The 27,789-nt window shown below is 37.2% G+C and overlaps 1 protein-coding gene across 2 annotated transcripts in view; it reads left to right on the top strand.

The window, feature by feature from the left end:
* The window catches only part of TBPL1 (TATA-box binding protein like 1), a 37,942-nt gene that overhangs the window by 8,225 nt on the left and 1,928 nt on the right, over positions 1-27,789 (top strand). For both annotated transcript variants that reach the window (XM_033235407.1, XM_033235406.1), the window contains 5 exons: positions 21,014-21,192; positions 23,512-23,594; positions 23,761-23,824; positions 25,336-25,439; positions 25,537-25,631. In XM_033235407.1, the coding sequence (XP_033091298.1) occupies positions 21,058-21,192; positions 23,512-23,594; positions 23,761-23,824; positions 25,336-25,439; positions 25,537-25,631 (481 nt within the window). In that variant the 5' untranslated portion in view covers positions 21,014-21,057. The remainder of the gene's footprint in view (positions 1-21,013; positions 21,193-23,511; positions 23,595-23,760; positions 23,825-25,335; positions 25,440-25,536; positions 25,632-27,789) is intronic.

The raw sequence follows: 27,789 nt of genomic DNA, 5'->3' as shown, positions 1-27,789 counted from the left end.
TTGTCTATTTTGGAGATGGAGTCTTGTTCTGTTGCCCAGGCTGGAGTGCAGTAGCGTGATCTCGGCTCACTGCAACCTCCATCTTCTGGGTTCAAGCGATTCTCCTGCCTCAGCCTCCTGAGTAGCTGGGATTACAGGCACACACCACCACACCTGGCCTTTTTTTTTTTTTTTTTTTTTTTTTTGTATTTTTTGTAGAGATGGGGTTTTAGCACATTGACCAGGCTGGTCTTGAACTTCTGACCTCACGTGGTCCCTCAGCCTCGCAATGTTGGAATTACAGGCGTGAGCCTCTGCACCCGACCACCTAGTGTTCTTTCTGTCACACTCTTTTTCAGGGACAGATGTTGCTGTCTTTCAGATATGAACATAATAAAAGTCAATGTGTAACCCAAAAGTGCAAATATGAAAATGGAGATTTGATTTATGACTGTGAACAGCATTTATAGAGCCTGTTACTGTTTGAAACTGAGTTAACAAACTTGAAGCTTTTGTGGAACAAGAACCACCCCATCCTTTTTAATTTGTCAGATACTTCTGGTGAGCCGCAAGTGTTTTTCCTCTCACCTACTTATGGCTGCAGTGTGTTCCTTGGGCATTTCCAGTGACTTGTGTGCATGTACAACCTAGGAAAGTTGTAATGAGCATACTTTAATTGCTTGTGGGTTGACCACATTCCAGGATCTTTGCTAGTTACAGATTAGGGTGGTTGCAGGGATCACAAACAACCATATTGAAGGCACAATGACTAATTCATTAGACCTTCCTCAACAGAAATTTGCATGCTAATCTTAAAGGTACTCTATTCTTTTTTTTTTTTTTTTTTTTTTTTGAGACGGAGTCTCGCTCTGTCGCCCAGGCTGGAGTGCAGTGGCCGGATCTCAGCTCATTGCAAGCTCCGCCTCCTGGGTTTACGCCATTCTCTCGCCTCAGCCTCCCGAGTAGCTGGGACTACAGGCGCCCGCCATCTCGCCCGGCTAATTTTTTGTATTTTTTTTTAGTAGAGACGGGGTTTCACAGTGTTAGCCAGGATGGTCTCGATCTCCTGACCTCGTGATCCACCCGTCTCGGCCTCCCAAAGTGCTGGGATTACAGGCTTGAGCCACCGCGCCCGGCCAAAGGTACTCTATTCTTTACTCTTGTTTTGTAGGGAGGTGGTGGGGGGAGGCCTTCAGTAAGGGATGCTGAGTGGCTCAACAGATTAAAAGCTATATTGCTAATGGAATCTGTAGGTCCCAGGATAGCAGAGAAAGCCTTTGGCTGACAGCTTTTTTTTTTTTTTTAATTTTAAGAAATTCAACACTACTCCTTGGCTGTGACCAGTAATCTAGAAACTTCCACTTCAGTGCGCAGTACAAAACAACTTGGATAATTATTTAATTTGTCTGTACATTTAGAATATGTGCCTCTCAATTTATTCTTTCTAGGCCTTTGGTTTTGGCCTCTTAAAATTAGAACTGAGTTTCAAATGCCTGAAACCATATTCCGAATTTGTTTGTCTTGGTTATATACTTTTGCTCTCTCTTTGGGAATAGAGGAAAAATGGCTTTATCATCACACCTTGTTTAACTGAATGGTTGATATCCTGGAAGTGACATTCTCTGATTAGCAGCTGTAGTGGAATTACCTATAGGCTCTAGAACATGGGTGAGTTAGAATCCTTGGGGATATGAAGTAAAGGAGATAGTAACTTTCAGAGGATGAGAAAAGGGAATATAAAAAATGCTGAAGGTCAGTAGGTGTGTTTCAATTAAAATAATTCTTTTCTTACATCTGGAATTTATTTTGTATTTGTAAAAGCTCCTGGAACACAGTTGCTCTTCAGGATTTGGGGGTCTGGCCTAAAATGATTAGTAACTTGTTAAGTGTAGAAGCACTAAGTATAACATACCAGAAAGTGAAATAAGGTAAGAATAGGATACTGTTGGAGAACTTGAGTTGGTTGAGGCTACTCAGATTCTTACTGCTGTAGTGAAAGATACCTACTCTTTACACTTACCTGCCCCCAACCCCAGAAACCATTTTCTCAGTTGTTCTTAAGGTATTCATTTAATTCATCAAGTTTTTATTGAGTTTAGGACCAAATGCCAGCAATTGAGCCAAGTTCTAAAGACACATATTTAAATTAAACGGTTATCTTCAAGGAACTTGGTGTCTGCAAGTTCAGTAAACACTTATAACACCAACAGTACCATTCATTTACTGTGCCCTCTGCAGGGTTGCTCTTCTCCCAGTGTTTCATATGACTGGCTACTTCTTATCCTTCTTATCCTTTAAGATCTCTTTTTAAGATTATTTAATTAATTTATTTATTTTTGAGACGGAGTCACACTGTGTCACCCATGCTAGAATGCTGTGGTGCGATCTCAGCTCACTGCAACCTCCGCCTGCAGAGTTCAAGCCCCAGGAGGGTAGCTGGGATTACAGGTGCACACCACCATGCCCGGCTAATTTTTGTGTTTAGTAGAGATGGGTTTCACCATGTTGGTCGGGCTGGTCTTGAATTCCTGACCTCGTGGTGCGTGCGCCTTGGTCTCCCAAAGTGCTGGGGTTACAGGTGTGAGCCACCGCACTCAGCCAAGAATTATTTCTTATCTCTTAAGAAAGTTGAAAGACCTTCCCTGGATCTTTCCTCCTGAAGTTGCTCTTTCGTTATCTCGTTTCCTTTATAACACAGATCACATTCTCTTGATTATTTTGTCAACCTATTTGTTGTCTTTTTCTTCCACTGAAATACAACTGCCATGAGAGTTCCTTGCCTCACCATTTTGTTCTGAGCTATATTCCCATTGTCTACCCGCAGAGCTTGGTTCACGTGAGTTGCATATGAAATATGCAATTATGCGTAAAAGTTTCCTAGTTGAAGGAGTGCCTAAAGGACAATTTAGGCAGCTATAAAACCAGGAAACGGTGTGTTACTGGAAGAGGAATGGTGTAAAGCTGAGAATGTTAAGGTGTGTTGGAAGTGGAAGGTTAGGTTATATAAGGAAGATCGGGGGTGGGAAGTCCACTGCATTCCAAGGCAAGCAGATGAGATTCTGTTTTTCATTCTAAGAGAGCCAAGAGATGCTTCTTCAGATAGGGAGACAATTAGGAAGATAATCCTGGTAGCTATTTGGTAGATGGATTACAGCATGGAGAATGCAAGCAGAGAGTTCCATTAAAAGCCTGTAGCCATAATGACATGTGAGCTGGCCTAAAGTAAAACATTGTTGCTTTGGATGCAGAAAAGAAGCTAGATTAAGTTAACTGAGCAGAGGAGAGGAATGAGAGATGAAGGATGATTCTGAAATTTCTGGTTCAGGTGAGCGAGTGTTAATTGTGACTCACTCCATTCACAAAATTACAAGGAGATAGAGCAAGATTTTTTAAGGTGCTTAATGAGTTTTGTTTGGATGTGTTGATTTTAATAGATATGCCTAATAGATGATTGGGAATATGGATTCAGATATCTGATAGGTCAGGATTGATGTAGGAGCCAGCCATAAGCTCATAGATAGCAACTGAGGCCTGGAAAGTTTAAAGAGGAAAAGGATTTCAGGCAGTGGTTTATAACCTTTAGCAATCTTAACCCCATTGGTAATATGAAAAAAACAATGGCCTGCTCAGGTACACATACAGGTTAGTGTGTATGCAATTTCAGGGGGTTCCTAACCTCTGGAACCTATTGTTGAGCTTTTCAGGGTCTGGCATGGGTTTCAGTTAAGAACTTCTGATTTGAGGAACAGACAGAGAAGTATTTGAGATGGGGAAAGAATTCAATAAAGCTTCCTCAGAAGCCAGGGATAGGACATAGCAAGGGAGCAGTTGAAGAATCAGAGGTTCCCAGTACTTTATGCTCTAGAGTAGGAGGGAGTTTCAAGTGTGCCATTGAATTCAGCAATGAGCCATTCATTTGTAACATTTTGTACTGTGTAGAGGCAGAAGACAGATTATGCTGGTTTAGAGCATGAAATGGAGTTTGGGAAACAAGGGATGGTAAACAGAGTGTAGAAGTCTTCATGTTCTCTGATAAACAGTACTGATAGAAGAATAGAGCCCTTTTTAAGGACTTACAGAAAGGGAAATTCTTTTATTTTATTTGCCTGTGATGGTGTTTCAACCCAGTGGTTCTCAACCGACTACCCATTAGAAACATCTTGGAAATGTTTTCAAAATTAGGGCCCTGTCAAGGTCAGTTAAATCTGTATCTGTGAAGTTTGAGCATCTTCATGGTTATTATCTTGTTTCTGTTGTTTTGTCTTTTTGTCTTTTTATTTATTTGTTTAAGGCATAGTCTCACTCTGTAGCCCAGACTGGAGTGCAGTGGTGTGATCATAACTCACTGCAGCCTTGACCTCCCAGGCTCAATCCTCTTGCCTCAGCCTCCTGAGTAGCTGGGCCTATAGGCACACACCACCACATCTGGCTAATTTTTGTGGTTTTTTTTGCCGAGACAGAGTATAGCCATGTTGCTCAGTCTGGTCTCTTAACTCCTGGGCTCAAGCAACCTGCCCACCTTGGCTTCCCAAAGTGCTGGGATTACAGGCATGAGTCCACCAGGCCTGGCCTTGTCTTTTTCTTAATAGTTAAGAACTAGCTGGGTGTGGTGGCTCACGCCTGTAATCCCAGCGTTTCGGGAGGCTAAGGCAGGTGGATCACAAGGTCAGGAGATCGAGACCATCCTGGCTAACATGGTGAAACCTCGTCTCTACTAAAAATACAAAAAAAAAAAAAAGCCGGACATGGTGGCGGGCGTCTGTAGTCCCAGCTACTCGGGAGGCTGAGGCAGGAGAATGGCGTGAACCCGGGAGGCGGAGATTGCACTGAGCCGAGATAGCGCCACTGTACTCCAGCCTGGGCGACAGAGCGAGACTCCGTCTCAAGAAAAAAAAAAAAAAAAAAGAACCAATGTTCCAATCAGAAAACTTCCTTATCACTCTTGTGTTCTGTGTAAGAACCCATTCTTTTACTTGTATATACCATTAAATTACTCACCCTCCTGTTGTGCTAGTGTTCTTGACTTCCTCACAGACCATAATTTCAGGTTTTAAAAATGTATAGCTTTCTTCTGATCTCTAGCCAAGTTCTCTGTGTTTATCTTTTTTGAGTGACGTACCCTTCAAGCAGTTACTCAGATCTGACAAGTTCTGAGTAAAATAAGAAATTCCTAATGGTTCTTACATGTGGAAAGAGTGTTCATTATGTAATCATGTTTGTTTTGTTTAAGTATATTTTTTACTGTTTTTTAAACCAGAAATGTTTGAACTCTGGTTTTTTTTTTTTTTTTTTTTGAGACAGAGTCTCACTCTGTCGCCCAGGCTGGAGGGCAGTACCACCATCTCGGCTCACTGCAAGCTCCGTCTCCTGGGTTCATGCCATTCTCCCGCCTCAGCCTCCCAAGTAGCTGGGACTGCAGGCGCCCGCCACCACTCCTGGCTAATTTTTTGTATTTTTAGTAGAGATGGGGTTTCACCGTGTTAGCCAGGATGGTCTCGATCTCCTGACCTCGTGATCCGCCCGCCTTGGCCTCCCAAAGTGCTGGGATTATAGACGTGAGCCACCGCGCCAGGCTGAACTCTGTTTTGTTTTCCCAAGTAGCTAATTTCATAATCTGACCTTCCTTTTCTTAAAATGGCATTTGTGTATGACATAGACCTTAAACAGGTTGTCTATGCTAGAGCATTTTATATAAGGGGTAACCCTGTAAAAACAGTTGAAACTATCAAAAGAGGAAGTTTCACCTGTGTATTTTCCCCATGCAGTGCTTTCTCTTGATTAAATTCTTGATGAGTTATCAGTGCTTCAAGTTTGAGCCCTGCATTCACACCCTTGAAATAAATCAGAATATAGAGAAGCTTGATCTTGATGCCTGCCAATTCTGACGCCAACTTATGAGAAGATTTATTCAGTCGTTTAGCTACCGTAGTGAATTAACATTTACACTTGCAAATTAAAATAATCTTTTAAAAATTAGGCTGTTTTGTTAGCATTAATTTAATGGCTACATTAGTCTTACAGATTTATAGTCACTTATAGGTAGCTTAGGACAAATATCAAACTTCTCTGTAAAGAAATGAAACTTTTTAGCTTTTGAAATTATAGTCCGTAATATGGGAAGTAGGGACACGTAAGACCTGCTGAAGAAAGCAAATACCTTACGATTTAAATTAAATGAACAGCATAAACTTGTATCACAGTTTAATATCCAAACCCATTATGCTTCTCATTTTCCTGCTTTTTTGCAGGTACCTAATGAAGTAAAATTTAGCGTAGTATCTATTTCATAACATGTAGTAGATTTGGTCAATCTTTTCCTGTTTCCTTCACCACCTTCCCTGTCCCCACTCCCCTCAGCACCACCAAAAAAGAACCCCATGATCAACAGCTATTTGCTTTGATTTGATGGTTTTGTTATTGTTGGAGTTTTGTGTGTGTGTGTGTGTGTTTTTATTCACTGTTAAATTTAGTGCTTTTTTTAGTACTCATTTCACTTAACAGATACATCGAAGTTGTATTCTTTATTTTTACCACTTGCTTTTAAACTTGAAGGAATACGATTTGTTTTTCTGTTCCAAAGCTTGAGGACTGCAGTGAGTAGCTAGAAATCCTTCCTATTTGTGAATATTTCTCTGTCCATAGAAGATGAAGAAAGGAGATATAATAATAGTAACAATAAAGCAGCTACATTTGAATGCTTATCATGTGCAAGTACTGTGCCAAGCACTTTATATGAAATTTAATTTTCACAACACTGTGATGGGTTCTGTTTATCTGCCTTATTTTACAGAGGAGGATATTGAGGCACAAAGGTGTTAACTTATCCACAGTCATATGACTAGTAAGTGGTAGAGTCTAGATTTAACCCAGGCATTCTGTTGAGCTCTTCAACTTGAGAGGGAGACAGAAAGAGAATACAGAGAGTGTGTGTGCGCCTGTGTGTGTGTGTGTGTGTGTGATGTGGGTGTGTGAGTAAACATTGCTTTTTAATAACCTCAAGCTTACAATTAAACTCCGCAGACATTTTACTGAATGTGTATGGTGCATTGGGAACTGTGCCTAGGCTGGGGTACAGAAATAAGATTTGATCATGCGTCCGAGGAGCTTATTGTCTACCAAGGAGACTACAAATAGGAAAGATTTCACTGTAGTTTGTAGTGTGGAAAATTGCTGTGATAGAAGTATGTATAGTAACATTACCATTGACCAAATGGGACTCAGAATAGGGACACTCTAGGTTAGTATTGAGGATCAGGTTTCTGAGTTCCTTTGCTTTTTAAATTTCACCAATGATGGTTTTAATTACCTTTTGTACTAGGATTTCCAAATTTTCATTTGCAGTCTTAACCTAGACATGTCCTGAGCAATGGACTTTTAGCTAATTAACTGCTCCTCCGTATCTCCTCTTGGATGTCTCCCAAGTTCCTTCAGTTCAAAATGTCCAAAACAGAATTGTTAACCCCTCCTACTTTTCTCATCTGCCCTGCAAGCCTGCCCTTTCTCCAGTGTTTACTATCTTAGTAAAGAGGCCACAAACCTGCAGTCATTCTCCATCTCCCTATCAATCACAAAATTCTGTTCACTCTATCTCCAAAAACTCTCTCTTCTGTCTACTACTTTGCATTTTTAAACAGTACTACCACTGTGTTCCTGCTGTCATCTTGCCTGGACTGCTGTGCTAGACCCCCTTACCCATTCTTCTCTTTCAGTCCATCTTCCCATTGCAGAGTGGTGGTGATAGATTTTTATAATGCAAATATGTGATGTCAGTCTTGCTTCTCTTTTAGCTAACCATTACTTTTGAGATAAACATGAAAATTCTGAACATGGCATAGAAGGCATGATTTGACCCCTCGCTGCATCTCTACCTAGTCTTATGCCACTTTCCTTTTCGCTTTTCCCACCGTAGCCATGCTGATTCTTTCTTGAGGCCTGAGCAGTTCATACTCTTAACTCAGCTGAGAACATCTGCTGTTTCCTGAACCAAGTCTATTCACTACCAGGTCCCTATCCCCTAGTATGGGTCTTAATGCTTAGATTTCCAGTTCATTGTTATAGAATTGATTGAATGAAGGTGATGCTGAGCTATCGAACAAGTGGGAGTGTATCACATGTAGAAGTGGGCATAAATTGTTTTCAGCAGAATGAATTAGATTAAGCAGGCAAAAGGTGAATATTCTTTACATATTAGAGCTTCCATAAATCCACAAGAAATCTTAGAAGGAAAATGAACAGAAGACAGGAGGCAGCTAACAAAGAAATACAAATGGTTAGTAATATAGTCATGCATCACTTAATGACAAGGATGTGTTCTGAGAAGTGAGTTTTTTGTCGTCACATGAACATCATAGAGTATGCTTATATAAACCCAGATGGTAGAATCTACACACCTAGGCAATATGGTATAGCCTATTGCTTGTAGGCAGTGAACCTATATAGCATGTTTCTTTACTGAGTACTGTAGGCAGTTGTAATATAATGGTAAGTATTGGGGTATCTAAACATAGAAAAGGTGTAGTAGAATACAATATTATAATATTATGGACCACGGTTGTATATGGGTCTGTTATTGACCAAAACATTGTTAGGCAGCACATGACTGACAGTATTTGAAAAGTTCACCCTCATTAGTATTCAGGGAAAATCAGTTAATTCAGTATTGCCGCTTTTCATATCTCAAGTTGTCCAAGATTTTTATAGAATCCTTTGGTGACTAGGTAAGACAGCGTGTGCATATGATCCCAATCATGTTGCATATGCACAGATAAATATATGGATTTAGAGCTTAGAACCATGTGCTTATATGAGCATAGGAAAAATCGGTTATCACTGTTAGGATTATGGGTGACTATTTTCTTTTTCTTTTTCTTTTTTTTTTTTTTGAGACAGAGTCTAGCTTTGTCACCAGGCTGGAGTGTAGTGACTCAATCTCAGCTCACTGCAGCCTCCGTCTCCTGGGTTCAAGTGATTCTCCTGCCTCAGCCTCCCAAGTAGTTGGCACTACAGGCGCTTGCCACCACGCCCAGCTAATTTTTGTATTTTTAGTAGAGACGGGATTTCACTGTGTTAACCAGGATGGTCTCGATCTCTTGACCTCATGATCCTCCTGGCCAGGTGACTATTTGAGTATTTCTTATGTAATCAGAAAATGACATGCTGTCTTCCTTAAATCTTGTATATTTAGACAATTTATCTGAAATATTAAGAAGTCTATCCAAAATAAAACTTGCTTTTGTATAATAAGGAATCAAATGCCAAATTTCTTATCTTTGAGTTTAAATTTCCAAATGTAAGGTCATAGTCAGTAAAATACACTTTTTTCCTTTATCCACAATAGTATATTAGTTAATATTATTGTTAGCATTGACTAATACATTACTTTAATAGAGCATATCAAAATTTGTGAGTTTTTTTTCTTCAAAACAATCATGAGAGGTAAATGGTATTGTGTTTTACAAATGAGAACAGGAGCAGTTCAGAACTAGTCCACTGTCGTGTAGCTTCCATTATAATTCATGTCTACTGTCTTAGCATCCAAGTGTTTTTTTTTGTTTTGTTTTGTTACTGTTGAGGCAGAATCTCACTCTGTCACCCAGGCTGGAGTGCAGTGGCACAATCTCTGCTCACTGCAACCTCCACCTCTTGGGTTCAAGCAATTCTCTTCCCTCAGCCTTCCCAGTAGCTGGGAGTACAGGCGCCCACCACCACGCCTGGCTAATTTTTGTATTTTTAGTAAGGTTTCACCAGGTCGGTCTCAAACTCCTGACCTCAAATGATCCACCCACTTTGACCTCCCAGAATGCTGAGATTACAGGCGTGAGCCACCGTGCCCAGCCAGCATCTAAGTTTTCTTACTTCATAGATATATTTCGGTATTCGTCGAAACAGTGAAAATATTAAGTAGGCTACTGTTTAAACATTATTAAGATGAGCTAGGTTTTCAATTATATCTTCTTATATTGCAAAATATTTCATTTTTTCGGCCAGAACTTTTGCATGAGAGTGTAAACCATTGAACTTATCTTTTCTTAAGCAGTCATTCAGAAAATCAGTATCATTTAAATCTTTCCCCATCACCTTTTAAACACCATTACAAATAATTTCATGGACTGAAGCAAAAAAATACCCATTTTATTTTTTTTTTAGTAAGTAGATGCCGGCAACCTCAGAGTTGTTGACTAATTTCCATTAAAAAAACAGTACCTTGTAGCTTTCTTAATGTAGATTTTTTTAACCATAATTCACTTTGATAAAAAATTATTCACATGAATGCTACCTGCTTAACAGTCTTCAGACTGAGTATCTTGATTGAGTCTCATAGATGGTAGGTAGACGTATGTAATGAAGATACTTTCACTTTCTGTTTAACTTAATGTAATGATGGTTTTTGTACATCAAATACTTTTGCTTTCACTTAAGCATTTGTTAATGTTTTACGGGTGGTATAGTATACAGTCTTTTTCTTTGGAAGATACAAGGTTTTTTTATGGCCAGGCAAACTGTTGGTAAAATTTTCTTCATGTGGCTAGACTACAAAAATGCCAACCCTGTGGACTGACTCCTAAAGTATAAGCTCTTGGGCCAGACACAAAAATGTCCTCATGATAGAATGTCATCCTGCCCAACAAGTTCAAGGTTTTCAACTGTTAGACCTTAGTGCATCTAACTCTCTCCCATTACTGTCCCTTTGAACACAAATGCATGCTGAAGGGAAAGTGGGGAGTTCGGAATTGATGATAATTTATCTAAACTAACAGAATAATTCTAGAATTAAAATGGAAATTTACTGTGTAATTCCTACGTTTGTCTAGAATGTATGTTCATCTAATATGTTAGACTCCTGGGATTTTAGGATTAGATGGGAATCTTAAAAACCATCAGTCTAGTCTCATCTTTCATCTAATGGAAGACTTGTTTTGTGCCACTCCTAACTGTTGGTTAATTATCTAGCTCTACCTTCCCTTTTTGGACACGTATCTTCTGGAGAGCCCAACACTTTGCAGTGTAAGTGTGTGGTTTTTTTGTGTGGCTTCATGAGATCTTTCTTGTGACCTCAATTGACTCTGTCAATTTTCTTTTTTCTTCAGTTATTTGAGAACAACTACTCTTTTTCCATTCTTATGCTAAATGTCCTAAGATTTTCTTCACACAGCTCACTGTTTTTATATCTCACACCATCATACTTTCCTTTGGATATTTGGAAATAGTATCTTTAATAATTTGATAAATTCTGGATATTGCAGATATTTTAATAGCAAAGGCTATTACTTCCTTTGGTCTGGACACTCTTATCTAACCTAGGTTTATGTGAGTATGTGTTTGTTTAAATAATACAGTACATTTTGAACCCCATGTTGTCTTAACCTTTTATTAAATAAAGTCCTAATCTTAAACAGCTGTTAGAAATTATTGTGGAAACTTGTAGGCAGAAATGTGGAGAGACTAGTGTAATAAACACTCATATATCTGTCACCAAGGTTCTTTTTTAATTATTGTTATTATTTTGCTGTATTTTTTTGAGACAGCGTCTCCCTCTGTCACCCAGGCTGGAATGCCATGGTGCCATCATAGCTTATTGCAGCCTCAACCTCCCAGATTCAATCCACCTCAGTCTCCCAAGTAGCTGGAACCACAGGCGTACACCACTATACCTGGCTAATTTTAAAATTTGTTTTAGAAATTGAGTCTCTCTGTGTTGCCCAGGCTGGTTTTTTATTTTTTAATTGACACATGATTATACATATTGTACATATTTATGAGGTACAAATTTGTTGTATAGTGATCAAATCAGGGTAGGACATCTATCACCTCATGCATTTATCATTTCTTTGTGTCAAGAACAGTCAAAAGTCTCTCTTCCAGCTATTTTATGATATACAAGACTTATTGTTCACCATAGTCACCCTACTGTGCAATAGAACAACATATCTTATTCCTCCTATCCAATTGTAAATTTATATCCATTGACCAGCCGCCCTTTATTCTCATCCTCTTCTCCTCAGTCTCTGTTAATCACTCTTCTACTTTCTGCTTCTATTAACACCTTCTTTTTTTTTTTTAAAAAAAGATTCCACATATGAGTGAGATCATGAGGAATTTGTCTTTCTGTGTCTGGCTTGGTTTATTTAACATCATGTCCTCCAGGTTCACTAATGTCACAAATGACAAGATTTCATTATTTCTTACAGCTGATTATTCACATTTTCTTTATCCATTCTTCCATTGTTGGACACTTAGATTGATTCCGTATCTTGGCTGTTAATAAGTAGTGCTGCAGTAAATAGCAAAGTGCAGAGATCTCTTCAACATCCTGATTTCATTTTCTTTGGATATGTATTCAGTAGTGGGATTGCTGGATCATGTGGTAGTTCTATTTTTAATTTTCTGAGGAACCTCTATACTGTTTTCTATAGTGGCTGTATGAGTTTACTATCCTTCCAACAGTGTGTAAAGTATTCCCTTTTCTTCACATCCTCATCAATACATAGGTGTTTTTGTTGTTGTTGTTGTTGTTGTTGTTGTTTTTTATAATAGCCATTCTACCTGGAGTGAGGTGGTATCATTGTGGTTTTGATTTGCGTTTTCCTTACGATAAGTGATGTTGAACATTTTTTCATATACCTGTTGGCCATTGGTGTATCTTCTTTTGAGAAATGTCTGTTAAGGTGTTTTGCTTATTTTTTAATCAGATTATTTGTTTCTTTTGCTGAGTTGGTTGAATTTCTTACATATATTCTGGATATAATCTCTTACCAGATATATAATTTGCACATATTTTCTCCTGTTCTGTGGGTTGGCTTTTCACCCTGCTAATAGTTTCCTGTGCTGTGCAAAAGCTTTTTAATTTGATGTAATCTCTGTCATCTTGATCTAATCATCGTTAAGAGGTGAAGCGGTAATACAGTATTTTTTGGTCCTAAAATACTATGATAACTACTATCCAAGTCTGTGCTGTATCTTAGAATAGATTATCCAAATTTGTTTGATGGCAAGATTCCAGACATCAAGAGTCTTCTGAAATTGTATCTCATTGTATTTGTTACTGAGTTCAAACAGTGAAAGATTTTAAAGTTAAATTGCAGATATGACGTTCCCCCAAGTATTTGAGTGTACATCTCTAAAAAAAAGTCTGTCTACGTAACCACTCTGTTTTCTCTTCTAAAAAATTAACAGTAATTTCATAATCTCATGTCACTCAAATCTATTCAGATCCACTCAAATCATTCAAATTTCTCTCAAATATCTTTTATACTGATTTGTTAAAACCAGGATCCAATCAAGGACCATGTTATACAGACATTTTGTCATTTTAATTAAAAATGTGAGTCTTACATTTATCAGTGATAAACTTTATTTTCTTGGTAGTACCTCTTTGGGCTTGTCCGGTAATCAGCAAACTTTTTCCTAAAGGGCCAGAGAGTAAATATTTTAGGCTTGTGGTTCATTTGGTTCTTGTCACAACTACTCAGTTGTGCTGCATAGTCATTATGGAAACACATGGGCATGGCTGTGTTCCAATAAAACTTTTGCAAAACAGGGAAAACAGGCACTGGCCCATTGGCTGTAGTGTGCTGACCCTTGCCTAACCCATTATGATCTTGGTGTTTCCCCCCACCCCCCGTAACTGTTCTCAAGTTTTGTATCAATTCATTAAATAATACAATTAATATTCAATTATTGGTGAATCTGTCTGTCAGTAATAGCCACCATTTAATGAACACATACTGTATGCTATATACTTGGAATAGATAATAATATTTAATCCTTAAAAGCACCCTGGGAGGTACAGGTGATATTTGCACCAATTTATAGGATGAGACAATGAAGATTTAGAGAGCAGTTAAGTAAGTGGCCCAGTGTCACATAACTAAATGGGAACACTAGATCAGAGCCCCCTGTTATAAGGCTTATTTTATACTATCAAACAGATACAACAGAACATCGTTCTAAAAGGCAAATGTTAGCTTTTCTTCATCTTGATCCTAGGTATGTGTTGAGAGACTGTCAAGTAATGTATTGGGATTGGGACACAAAATGTCTATTTCCTAATCTGCTATTTTGGGAGCTTTATAAAGGATATGAGGTTACTTTGTATGGTGTGTCTTTCTTTTAGAAAAGAGCTATCTCTAGGAGACCATGTGGGTTCATATTGTGTTTGCAAATTGGTCTATTATCAGTCCTTCCCTGCTTCTGCCATTTCTCAGATCATAGATGGTAATTTTGTGGTTAGAACCTTGAGGCGCATTCCTCTGTATCCTCAGCTTCAACTTGAGTCCACTTTAAGTAGCTAGATTCTTCATTTCTGTATTCTCAGGTTTATTTATTCTCTTGTCTTTCAATTAGATTTTAGATTTATTTTTGCTTTGTGTTTATGACAGGGTTTATTGTGGCCTTTCAGTTTAAATATCTTTCCTGGTGTGGAAACTTAAATGTAGTAGTCTTTGATGCAATTTGTTGTAAAAGCCAGAAGGTGGCGATGTCTTCCGGTTAAGGTTTCAATTCCTTATAGTTGCTGGAGTAATGTTTTTGAATACCACTAGAAAGAGGACCAAAAATACAGATGATGTGTTCTTGTACACAGAATCATTGAGTGGGGAAGAATGTGCTTTAAATTCTATGATGCATTTTAATAGAAGGCTAGAAATATGCCACTTCCTGAAGGGAAGACAGCTACAGTTTTGAAGTTTGCCTTTTTTATAAGAAAATATTTGATAAATCACACTAAGCCATTTCCTTAAGAAACAGGACAAAACACCTGATCAAGCTATGTCTTAATATTAGGCCTTGGGCAGTGGGCAAACAATTGGTATTTGTATTTAAATCAAAATGGGAACAACTATTTTTTTATATTAAACTATATATAATATTTATTTGTTTTTTTTTATTTTAAAAGATCCAGACCTTACCAAAAAAGAAAAAAAAAAAAAGCCACCCTGCTGTGCCAGTTCTCTGAATAGAACAGTTGTTAACATTTTGGCAGATATAACTATGTAAGTGCATATGTAGATTCATAAGCCAAAATGAACTCATAATTAGACATATAATTTTTTCTACTCTCACAAACATTATGGACCTCTGTCTACATCTCTACATCTATCTATTTTTATAATTTATAAATTCCATTTAGTAGTCTATTATATAAGACTGTACTGTACTTTATTTAACTAGTTCCTTTTCATTGGATATGCAGGTTGTTTCAGTCATAAATGAAATTGCAGTATGTCATCTTATTATACTTTGGTCAGTTCAGTTATTTCTTTTTTCTTTTTCCTTTTTTTTTTTTTTGAGATGGAGTCTCGCTCTGTCACCCAGGTTGGAGTGCAGTGGCGTGATCTCAGCTCACTGCAACCTCCGCCTCCTGGGTTCAAACAATTCTCCTTCCTCAGCCTCCTGAGCAGCTGGGATTACAGGCATGCACCACCACACCCGGCTGATTTTTGTATTTTTAGACAGAGTGTCACCATGTTGGTCAGGCTGGTCTTAAACTCCTGACCTTGTGATCCGCCCACCTTGGCCTCCCAAAGGGCCAGGATTACAGGCGTAAGCCACCGTGCCCAGCCAAGTTCAGTTATTTCTTATCGTTACTCGTTGACTGTAGTTCCACATGTATTCACATTTTAAATTATCTGAATACACACGGCCAGAGTATCTCCTATAGAAAGTCTTTGTACCAGACTATAAGAGAACACTGATTTACTCACACTTTCAACACCGTTTGATATTTGCCAATATAAGTGGTGTCTTATTCTTTTAAGTTAGCATTTCTTCAATTACTAGTAAATGCAGAGAACTGCTAAATAAATTATTCGTCTAAGAAAAAATGAATTTTAATATCATTAGAATTAAGGGATAATGAAAACACATATCCAACTTCAGTCACACCTAAGGCACTGGGTTATAATTGTCTTAAATGTTTATACAAGAAAAGACAGTTAAAAACTAAAGTGTTCGGTATTCAACTTAAATACTTTCATGTAAGAAATTAGAAAAAGAATATATTAAATTTGTAGAAGGAAGGAAACAATGGACATGGGCAAAAAATTCAATGGAGAGGATCAGCTACTGATAGTTTGTTCTGGGAAGAAACCAAAGTGGAAAAGTAAGATTGACAAGAGCAATAAAAAACAGGAATTAATGATACCGCAATGAAAAAAGGGTAAGTGGCTACAACAGAGACTTTAAAAGATTATTAAGACAACCATGAAGAATTGTATGCCCAGTAAATTTTAAAATATAGAAGGAATGGAAAATTTAATTTAGCAAAATAGACTTGAAGAAAATAGACATTAATTATTTTAACACTCTTAAAAATTTAAATTCAATCTAATTTAAAAATTAGAAATTGTCTTTAAAACTTTATCAAACAACAAACAGTTCCAGTTAATTTTCAGGTGACATCTGCTAACCTGTCTTCCAGAGAATTAAAAAAGAAAGAAAAAGGAAACCACCTTAAATTGTGTAATGAGTCTAGTATAATAACCTTGATGCTCAAACCAGATAAGGACAATACAAGAAAGGAAGAGTATAAGCTAATTCTACCCAATAACTAAATGAAGTATTAGCAAACCAGATTCATCAATAATCTTTTAAAAATCAAGAATTAGTTGGATTTAGGGATTTAACACTGTGTATGTATAATAGGTTTAAGAGAAACATGAGAATGATAAGACTGCAATTGAAAATAGAGGCTTTCTCTGGAGGGAAAGGTGAGGAGGATGTGATTTGGAAGAACTGCATGGGGAGGCATCAGTTGTATTGTAATGTTTACTTTTTAAGCGGAATGATGGGTACATAGAAGTTCATTGTGTTCTTTTTGCCTTTTTGTGTATCTTAAATATATGGTACGGCCATGGTTATCAGGCTTAATAGCCTTGTGAGTTTAAATGTTGCTTTCAAATGCTGTATTTTTGGTGGAGTTGCTTAAACACATTCCCCTTGGAATCTATACAACCAGTTAAAAAAAATCATTTGTAAACCACCATGAAATATAATGAAGTATACTGTATATGCATTTTCATGAATGTTGTGTCAAAGGGCTTGTAGGAAAAAAAAAAGATCGTTAACTCTTTTGCATTCAGTGAAAATAGGTGGCTTTGGAAATAGTTTCAGCCTTGCTAACAGTTTTTTTTTTTTTTTTCCATGCTTAGAATTAAAAGAAATAATTTGGAATTGTAGGTAGATGAGAAATTTAATATAGTTAGGAGTTTGAAATGTTGGATTTCATAGCATTCATACGTCAAATAATTGAACATTTACAATGTGTTAGATACGATGTTGAGCCATGGGAATATATAGACCGATAAAACAGTCTTTCACCTCAGGAAGCTTAGAATTTAGTAGGGGAAATAGGTGATTCTGATGTTTAAGTGTAGGTACCATCATAGTCATAAACAATTTGGAATATTTATTCCCTTCTGGGAATTAGTTTCCATCTTTCCTTTAGCTGTTTTGTTTTTCTTGTTTTAATTTAAACAAAGTGGTGTGTGTGTGTGTTTTCAAGAATAACCTAAGCCTCTGAACTACTAATATTTAGTCAGATAGACCTGTTTAACTCATCGATAAATTATGTCACTACACTTAAAGAAATACAAGGGACCTGTTAGGCAGTCAGATGCTTTGTAGAAATTGAGATTTGTCGGCCTGGTGTGGTGACTCACTCCTGTAATCCCAGCGCTTTGGGAGACCGAGACGGGTGGCTCACGAGGTCAAGAGTTCAAGAGCAACCTGGCCAAGATGGTGAAACCCTGTCTCTACTAAAAGTACAAAAATTAGCTGGGCATGGTGGAGGGCGCCTGAGGCTGAGGCAGAGAATTGCTTGAACCTGGGAGGCGGAGTTTGCAGTGAGCCAAGATTGTGTCACAGCACTCCAGCCTGGGCGACAGAATGAGACTTGGTCTCAAAAAAAAAAAAAAAAGAAAGAAATTGAGATTTGTCTGTTTCATTGGGCTGTCATTCTGATTATTCTATTGAAAAGGGATATAATATGTTTAGCTTTAAAAACTAAATCTTTATTAATATCCAGTTCTGTTCTCTTGTTCTGCAAGGCAGATGAACTGATTGCAAGTGGGCCTTTTTTCATGCTTCGAAAAATGTGGTCTCTCATGTGGGTTGACTCTTTTAAAAAAGTGTTGACTTTTTATATTGCATCTTTAATTGAAAACTTCTTATTAAAGCAGTCTTTTCTGAGCCTGCTTGTCAGGTTACTCATATTATAAAATAAGAATACTTAGTAACTTATGATGAACTATTCCCATGACCTTATTTTTAAAATTCGAGTTGCTGAAATGCTGAAAAATCATCAATTTTGAATTAATTTCAAGGCTCCTTTTTTGCATTCACACAGATTTGCTTTACCCTTTTTTTCTTGACTTAGTTTTACTTATATCGTCCTTAGTGTTGTCCCCTCAGGCAGAACTCAAAAGAGTCAATTCAGAGTAGAGTAGAACTCAAAGTAGTAAATCTGAGTCCATTTGTTTTCTCCTGTTTATATAAAAACAAGTAAAATAGTAAATTTGATAGTTGATTCGCATGAGGTTTCTTCTTAAGTAGTTGCCTTGTGGTAGCTTATCCTCAAGGGATGTGCAACAGTTAGGATTAGGTTTGGCTGTGTATCACAGAAATCCAACATGAGGGAAACTGATTTCTCTCTCATCCTCATGAGGTCTAGAATTAAGAAGAACAGGGATAATAAGGAGATTCACAGCATCAGGGGCCCAGGCTGCTTCTATCTTGTTGTTCTACCATCCTCATCCTCATTGTCTCGTGGTGCAAAATTGGCTACTTGAACTCTAGCTCTTACATCCAACCTATAGACAGCAAGAATGAAAAAGGGCAGAGAGGCAAAGGAGCCCTTGCTGGCTTAGCTGGTTGCTCCAAGTAGACTTCCCAGAAGGTACATAACGATTTTATTGTATGTCTTATTGACCAGAACATATTCAGTTGGCTATACCAGTTGTTGCCAGGGAGCTTGACGTCTATAGTATTTTGTTTCTGCCACATTGTACCCAGCTCAACATCTGAGCTCTGGTCATTATGAAGGCAGGGTGGAATGGATGTTGGGGTAAGCAGCCAGGAGCCTAGCAGAAAACCTGCTGCTGTCCAAATGGCTTAGTAACTGGGCTCTATTGTAATCATGGGAAGTAGTGCTAAGAAATCCTCTGATCTGCCTGTTGATTTGAACTTACTTCATCAATACCTACTGTCATTTACTGTTACAATGTCCTAGATATATATACTAAGTACTTTTCATACATTATATAATTTTCACAACACTGCTCTGTAGTAGGCATGATCTATTCCATGTTACATATGAGAACACTGAGACACAGGTTACATAACTTGCCCAAGTTCTGATAGCTAGTAAGTGGTGAGTCAGACATTGCGCATGCTTAAGGCCAATGGTAATAAACTGGCCCTGTGCCTCTGCTTTTTCATCTGTCTGCCTATATATCTATCCATCAGTTCCTGTTGTCACCCCTGCCTCACTCCTCATACATAAAAAATACTTGAGGTAGCTCAAACATGCACAAAAACAGAAAAACAAAAAGATACACAGATTGAAGGGAATATGGGAATATAAGAGTGAAAAAATATAATGAAGTTGAGGTACAATTGATACACAGAATTGAATGCCATATGGTCCTATAGAGGTGTCAGAAGTCTTGGTCTGGTTTGCCACTGTGTTCTATCAGAAACTGAAAGGCAGAGAAACAAGACCTTCTTTATTTAGACTCTTGGCCCCTTCACTGTTTTAGTTATATATTACGAATCCTTATTATAAAGAATACTAGTTTTTTACATTGTGGCTGCAAGGAATTTTAAAGACAACTATTGTATGTTTTTACTATTTTCTGATCTTTTTGTGAGTTAAGCCAAATTGCCATTGTTTATTTTTTGACGTGTGAAAACGCAAAGAGAGAATTTTTTTAGCTGGGTCATGGGTCACATACTTAGTAAAAACTGGGGCTTGTTTGTTTGTGTAAATCCTAAGAGTCTGGGCAAATATGTGTTGGGAGATTCTGGTCTTGATAAAAATGGTATTATGCAAATTATTTGATAGAGCTCCTCCTGTACACCCAAGTTTGCAAACTCCTTGAGGACAAAAGACTTTGCCTTAATCATTTTTTTTGCCTCCGTTATCTTCAGTCTATAGGTGTTCAGAAAGAAAATAATGAGTGAATGGTTAGTAATGAGAAAATTCTGTTAGTAAATGTTATTCATATTTTTGCTGCTTTAAACTTAAGTCAGTTACTCTGCTTGAAATAGAAGTATGTCATATTTTTTATAGTGCCAGCAAGTTGCATGAGATGGGTTATATGCCACTAAGGGTTAGACATTGGGACCAGAATCCAACCCTTGAACGTGGTGCGTTTGGGGAGTTGTCATTACTGTGGTACACCTGGAACATAGTGTTTGTACCGGGGAATAGCAGGAGATGAGTCTGGCAAGCTCCTGGCAAGTAAAAGTTACTTTTTAATTTAAGGAATGAAAGTTAGGCCTAGGTTTTGAAGTATATTAGATGTCATGTTAGCTTTTTAAAAAATGACATTTTTAGTGGGGAGAAGAAGGACATGATTTGGTTGGTTGGTTGGTTTGTTAATGTTTGTTTGTTTTGACCAAGTCTCATTCTGTCGCCCAGGCCGGAATGTAGTGGTGCGATCTTGGCTCACTGCAACCTCCACCTCCTGGTTTCAAGTGATTCTCCCGCCTCAGCCTCCCTAGTTGCTGGTATTACAGACATGCACCACCATGCCCAGCTAATTTTTGTGTTTTTAGTAGAGACCAGGTTTCACTGTATTGGCCAGTCTGGTCTCAAACTCCTGACCTCAGATGATCTAACTACCTTGGCCTCCCAAAGTGCTGGGATCACAGACGGGGGCTACTGTGCCCAGCCAGGGACATGATTTGATTCTAGTAACATCTGAAAAATAAATAATATAGATTCATTTTTTACATTTCAATTTCAATATTATTTGTGAAAAGTGAATTAACAGAACATTTAAGTTTAATGACTTTATTTTGTTTTATTTCTCAGGATGTAATCTTCGTGGTGGAAAGCTAAATTTTAAAACCACCCCAATGGATGCAGACAGTGATGTTGCATTGGACATTCTAATTACAAATGTAGTCTGTGTTTTTAGAACAAGATGCCATTTAAACTTAAGGAAGATTGCTTTGGAAGGAGCAAATGTAATTTATAAACGTGATGTTGGAGTAAGTATCTGAGTTTTCGTTTTTTGTACTACATAGCCTAATTTTATAGTTCTATGAGTGATACTAAAATGTATTCATTCTACAGATAATTTATGAGCACCTTACCATGTGCTGGTTGTCCTGGATACAGAAGTGAGCCCTGTAAAGGCAGTCCCTCTCATGGAGGTGCAAGCTTTTGTACATAGAGTGCTGGTACCTGAATCAGCAAAGAACTCATTGGTTACAGAGACATTTTATTGTTCTCTCAATTTATTTTAACTGAAGAAAGGGACCTTTATATTCTCTTTATATTATAACAGGTATATAACATGTACCTATTAAAATATAATTATATTTGAATGATGCCTTTATATATATTATAATTTTTATAGTATTTTAATTATCATATTCTTCTTTAACAAAGGTAGATGGTTTTCTTTCATAACAAACTGCTGAAAATAATATGATTTATATCTTGACCTAGACATCTTGAATTTTAGTTTTTGATAAACCTGTAATATTTTAAAGCCTGAATATTAATAAGTAATAAAACCTTAGTGTTTTGAGATTAACATTATAAAAGACATTGGACGTCATTATATACCAAAGATTGATGAGATGGATATGTATTTTATATATTTATTATGAAAATTAAGAATGTATCTCAAGGCTCTGTTTAGCTTTAAAAATTAGGTGCCAGGATACCTATGTAAATTGTAATTAATTCTTTTTTGTGTGTGTGTGAGACGGAGTCTCGCTCTTTCACCAGGCTGGAGTGCAGTGTAGTGGCACAATCATGGCTCACTGCAACGTCTGCCTCCTGGGTTCAAGCAATTCTCCTGCCTCAGCCTCCCGAGTAGCTGGGACTACAGGTGAACGCCACCACGCCCGGCTAATTTTTGTATTTTTAGTAGAGATGGGGTTTCACCATGTTGGCCAGGATGGTCTCAATCTCTTGACCTCGTGATCCACCCACCTCAGCCTCCCAAAGTGCTGGGATTATAGGCGTGAGCCACCATGCCTGGCCATTAATTCGTAGTACTAGAAACTAAGTAAAGATGAATTAAATTCAATTAAAATTTTCAGTGACCAACAAAGATTTTCAAGTTTGTCAGCAATCCCATCTTTCCTTTAGAAAAGTAATCAATATGTCTGCTCAGAAGTTTAGAGAGGAATGTGCCTAACACTGCTTTGGTACTTCACCATGACATATGGAAAGGAAATAGTTTTTTTAAGGAAGATTAATTGAAAAATCTGAGATGATAGATAAGCTGGTGGCGGTGAGAGACAATTAAATGTGGAATAAACTCAGTCAAGTGTTTCTCAGTCACTTGTATATGAAATTTTATGATGTATTTTAGTTCAAATTTTATCTTGATCTTTGGTAAATTTTAAGTCTGCCCAGATTTAATAGCTTTCTAGTTTGATAATATGGCATATAACAGAGAATGAAGAACACAAAATGTAACAAAAATTTTAAGCAGAAACATCTGATTCATTTTTATGTTAGTCAGTGAGCATTTGTGTCTTTCTTACGTAGAATGGACATCTAACAAATATTTCCATGAATGAAAAGTTGGAATGAAAATTTAAATTTGCATATTTTCTTGGCGCTTAGTCCTTGACCTATTGATACACACTCTGTAGTTATTTCATTCTAACCCATAGCTTTAAATGCCTTCCAAAGCTAATGAATTTCTAATTACATCTCCAGCTCCAACATTTCTCCTTTATTCAAGATGCCCATGTTGAACTAGAGTGTGTAATAAGCATCTCAACTCTAAGATGCAATATAAAGTAGTGATGGGTACCATGAAGCAGCAGAAAGCAGAGTCAGGAATTAGAAAGCGATGAAGTGATGGGTGTTTCAGGGAAAATGGTTAGGGAGGGCCTCTCTTCAGATGGTGACATCTGGTAAGAGACCTGAGTGAAGTGAGAATATTGAGGGGATACTATTCCAAATGAAACCAACAGCTACTGCAAAGCTTCTGAGGCATGAACAGATTTGGTGTGTGTGAGGAGCCGTGCAAGTTCCAGTTATGTGACTGGAGTGGAATGAGAGTTGAATTGTTTATGTACTTGGAGTACATTGATTTCAAGTATATAGAGTGAGAGATTTCTATACACCTTGTATTTTTAATTAATCAAATGTCTTTTTGGATTAATATGTTCTTTGTGTTCAGTATTGTACTTGATTTCAAAATGGGTGATTTGGAGAGCAGTTATTGCAGTCTTGGATAAGCTTGGAGAGTAGTATTTGGACATTAATATGACTATATAGAACAGAACCATAAGTGAAAAATAATGCTTATGAGGTAATCAGATTTTTTTTTCCCCCAGAAAGTATTAATGAAGCTTAGAAAACCTAGAATTACAGCTACAATTTGGTCCTCAGGAAAAATTATTTGCACTGGAGCAACAAGGTAAATGCTACTTGGGTTTTTTATTTTAATTTTTTACTTTTTCCCTCATGGAACGGACGTTTTCCTAGACTTAACAGCAAAATCATATGTAAAGTTCTTTGTGTTCCTCAGTATAAAATTTATTTCCTGTGTAACTGATAATCTTTTTCTTTCCTTAAAACTATAGTGAAGAAGAAGCTAAATTTGGTGCCAGACGCTTAGCCCGCAGTCTGCAGAAACTAGGTTTTCAGGTAACATTTTCAAACAGTATCTAAATTATAAATATTTAAGGATTTATTTTTGTAGAATTAAAAATTGTAATAGACTCAAGAAATCACTATACATACTATTCTTATGATTGAACTTTTTCTAGGTTTTTTAATACTGCCCTTCCGTATGAAAATTTGTAGCAAAATTTGGCCATGTGGGTATTTGTAAAGGATCCTAGCTTTTTCCCTAATTCCCTTCCCATAAAGAGACTTGTTTCCTAACAAGTTAATTTCCTTTTCAACTCTAAGTTTTTTCACCTCTGATGTACACAAACAAAATCATTTTTGGTTATCTCAAGAATGCCAGGTCAGAATGGTGAATAGAGAATGGCAGAGGCCCGTTGACATGGACACACCAGCTGGCAGGCTCTCACACTTGTAACGTGACTGTCACAGGCATGTCAGCCTCATCACTGTAACTTGATAGAGGTATACCTTTGAATAAAATGATTACATATTATGGACTTGCTAGGTCACTTGCAAATGATGAATAAATGAAAGATAAAGATGAGAATGGTCCCTGAAGATGAGGGCAAGGCTGTTTGGGATTGAGACAAGTTTGTAGAAGTGGGGATAGGAAGTTATGTTTCCCTCTGATGACTCAGTCTCTCTGAAGTAGAGGGTGATAGGAAGAGACTGAATGGCTGGTGGGGAGTGGGGGTTGGTGCTTGAGGGAGGGTGGCAGTAGAGAGAGTCTTGAGTTGTACTGTGATTTGACAGTGCTGCCACTTTGCAGTTTCCTGGCTTTGTGCAACTGCTGTGTGCAAGGCTGAGTTGAAGGATAGTTAGCTTACCCAAAATTGTGGTTTTAGGAGGAGTGTTTGAAAAGATGAGATGAAACAGTTGAAGATGTTGGTAGGAGTGACCAAAGTTATTAAGGTTAAGAGCATTATTTTCGGCGTGGAACTTCTTTTAGTGTAACATTAGAAGTGTTGAGACAAATCCCAGTTAGTTAAAAACAATTTTATCGCTCTATCCCCAGAAAGAAAATAAACATCTAACTAATATTATCACAGAAATGTCGTTTTGCCTTATTGCATATGAGAAAAACATCTGACTTTTGGAGCCCAGTGTATACTCTGTATTTACTGACTTTCTAAAGTGACATGTTTTCCATTTTTACTCTAGCAGGATGACCTGGACTTAAATTTTTTCCCTCACTATTCTCTGTCCTTTCTCAGTAGTTTTAAATATTTCACTTAAAAGTATTAAGAAGTTAAACATGTGATTAGAAAGACCCATACTGTTTTAATCATGCAAATACCTGTGGTTTTATTTTTTTTAATGAAGTTTTTGGGCTTTTTAAAAAATTGAATTAAAACTTTCAATGCTACACAACTTACAGTACTAAACATACACTTAAAATGTTTTTGTTTTATCTTGTTTGCTCTTGGTTTTAAGGATTGATGGTTATTAAGGATTGCCATGATGAGCAGATTTTTTTGTTTGTTTGTTTCAAAACAAATTTATTGAGTTTTACTTCTCTCCTAAAGGTAATATTTACAGATTTTAAGGTTGTTAATGTTCTGGCAGTGTGTAACATGCCATTTGAAATCCGTTTGCCAGAATTCACAAAGAACAATAGACCTCATGCCAGGTAAGTCTTTGAAGCAATTTATCTTGATACATTACCAAATTTGAAATTACTAGTCAGGGTGTAAATATTTATATTAATTGTGGCTTCTTTCGTATAGTTACGAACCTGAACTTCATCCTGCTGTGTGCTATCGGATAAAATCTCTAAGAGCTACGTTACAGATTTTTTCGACAGGAAGTATCACAGTAACAGGTATTCTATGATATTGAAACCAAACTTGTAAATTATGGATTGAATGATACAAGATGCTTATACCAAGATAGAAATAATGTCTGATTTGTTCCTTTCAGTTACTTCTGCCCTTTAAGAGGAACCAGTCTCCTGACTTTTAACACTGTAGATTTACTTTACCTACTTTTGTACTATTTATGAATGTTACACATACTATTTTGTGTCTTTTCTCACTCAGCATTATCTTAGTGAGTTTCATGTATATTATGTTCTGTGTAGTGGTATATATCATTCATTCTCATTGGGCATTTGAGTAGTTTCCAGTATGGAGCTTTAAAAATATTCTGGTGGGCCGGGTGCATTGGCTCACGTCTGTAATCCTAGCACTTTGGGAGGCCGAGGCGGGCTAATCACAAGGTCATGAGATCAAGACCATCCTGGCCAACGTGGTGAAACTCTGTCTCTACTAAAAATACAAAAAACTAGCTAGGCGTGGTAGTGCACACCTGTAGTCCCAGCTACTCGGGAGGCTAAGGCAGGAGAGTCGTTTGAACCCGGCAGGCAGAGGTTGCAGTGAGCTGAGATCGCACCACTGCACTCCAGACTGGCAACAGAGACTCTGTCTCAAAAAAGAAAAAAAAAAGAAAAATTTATATATATATATATATATATTATATATATATATGTATATATATTCTGGTATATGTATCCATAGTATGATTTTTTTGTAAATTTATGATACCTTATATTTAAAATTCTCATGAGAAACTCATTTTATAAATTTCAGAGAAGTTTTACATAAGCAAAATATTAAATTGGTACCTGTTATGTTTATCTTGCTGTATCTTTTGCATCTTTATTTGGAGAAAGGTGGTTTCAGAAAACTAGGCATTCATGTCAAAGGGTAGCATTAGCATACTGTGTGACATTTTAATGGTACTATGATTATAAATTGTGCAGAAGTATTGCTTGGGAGTCAGGCCCAACCTTAGGCAAAAAAGAATTAAAGAAAATGTCTTCAATGTCCTTGAGCTTTGTTTTTTCTTTATTCAGTCCATAGAGGAAAATAACAATTTAGTCTCTCAACAAATACATTTTAGTTTTGACTCATCCCATGGGTTTTTCCGTCTTCCTTGGGGACTTTCAAAGCGTATTCCCAGGATCCCACCTGAATCTTAAATATGGGACGGTAGGGGACAGGTCTGTTTGTTCCCTTCTGTCTGTTCTCTGTTTCTACACTTTGGAGGCTGGATGTCTGAGCAGCCCCAAAGCCTATTGATCTATCTTTACTAAGTATATAATAAAACAATGCATATGTAAAACTCTGTAACTGAGTTACTAGATATTAAACAAAATAATAATAAACTGAAGACAACTGACGTGGTTAAGTAGTATGCATTGTTTACTTAGATCAGGAATATCCTATGAAATGTTAGTAATATTGAATTGGTTCCGATGAGCAAAGCATAGAAGGGTGGGGGTAAAGTGAGTCAGGAAGGACCTCACCAAGGTAGGATGTGGTTAGGACCATCAGAGTGTTTACAGCGGGTGGATTTGTTAGTTTCTTGGGTCTTTCAAAAGAGGTAAGTGTGTATTAGTGAAGCCATTTTTATTCAAAATAAATTTTATGAAAATAGTTTTCATTGTCCTTTTTTATGTTTCTTTTTAGCAATTTAAATGGAAGATTACATTTTTATAAAGTTGTTCAAGAATTAAAATAATGCATGGTCACCTTGTAGCCTTGTGCTTTGTTTTCTATTGACTTGTATAAGCTCTGCGGGTGAAATGACCAGATTGGTAATAAACATGTGGATACCCAGTGGTGGTTAATCTGTGGGGATTTTTAAACCATATATTTTAAAACAGCATTCTGGTTTCCCAACATTTTGGTGGCAGCTTTGTTTCACACTGCTGTGTTCCTGCATATTCCTGAGCCTCTGTTGTAGCCTAACCAGAAGCCAGATGATAGTGATTAAAAGGATAGCTATTATCTAGTCCCATTTGTTACTCCTTCCTTTCATGTACATATTATATTACAGTACTTTTTGTATTAGTCCATGATAGTTTGTATGCAGTTTTTTATATACTTTTTTTTCGGTCTGGTGCCCTAAAACAAAATGAATAACCTCATTTTGTGTTTCATATGTCCTTTAATTGCCCAGAACAAAATCTGTATTAT

This window comes from Trachypithecus francoisi, unplaced genomic scaffold (genome assembly GCF_009764315.1).
Source record: "Trachypithecus francoisi isolate TF-2019V2 unplaced genomic scaffold, Tfra_2.0 Lachesis_group15, whole genome shotgun sequence".
Classification (NCBI taxonomy): domain Eukaryota; kingdom Metazoa; phylum Chordata; class Mammalia; order Primates; family Cercopithecidae; genus Trachypithecus; species Trachypithecus francoisi.
This window is presented reverse-complemented; position numbering and strand designations above follow the sequence as displayed.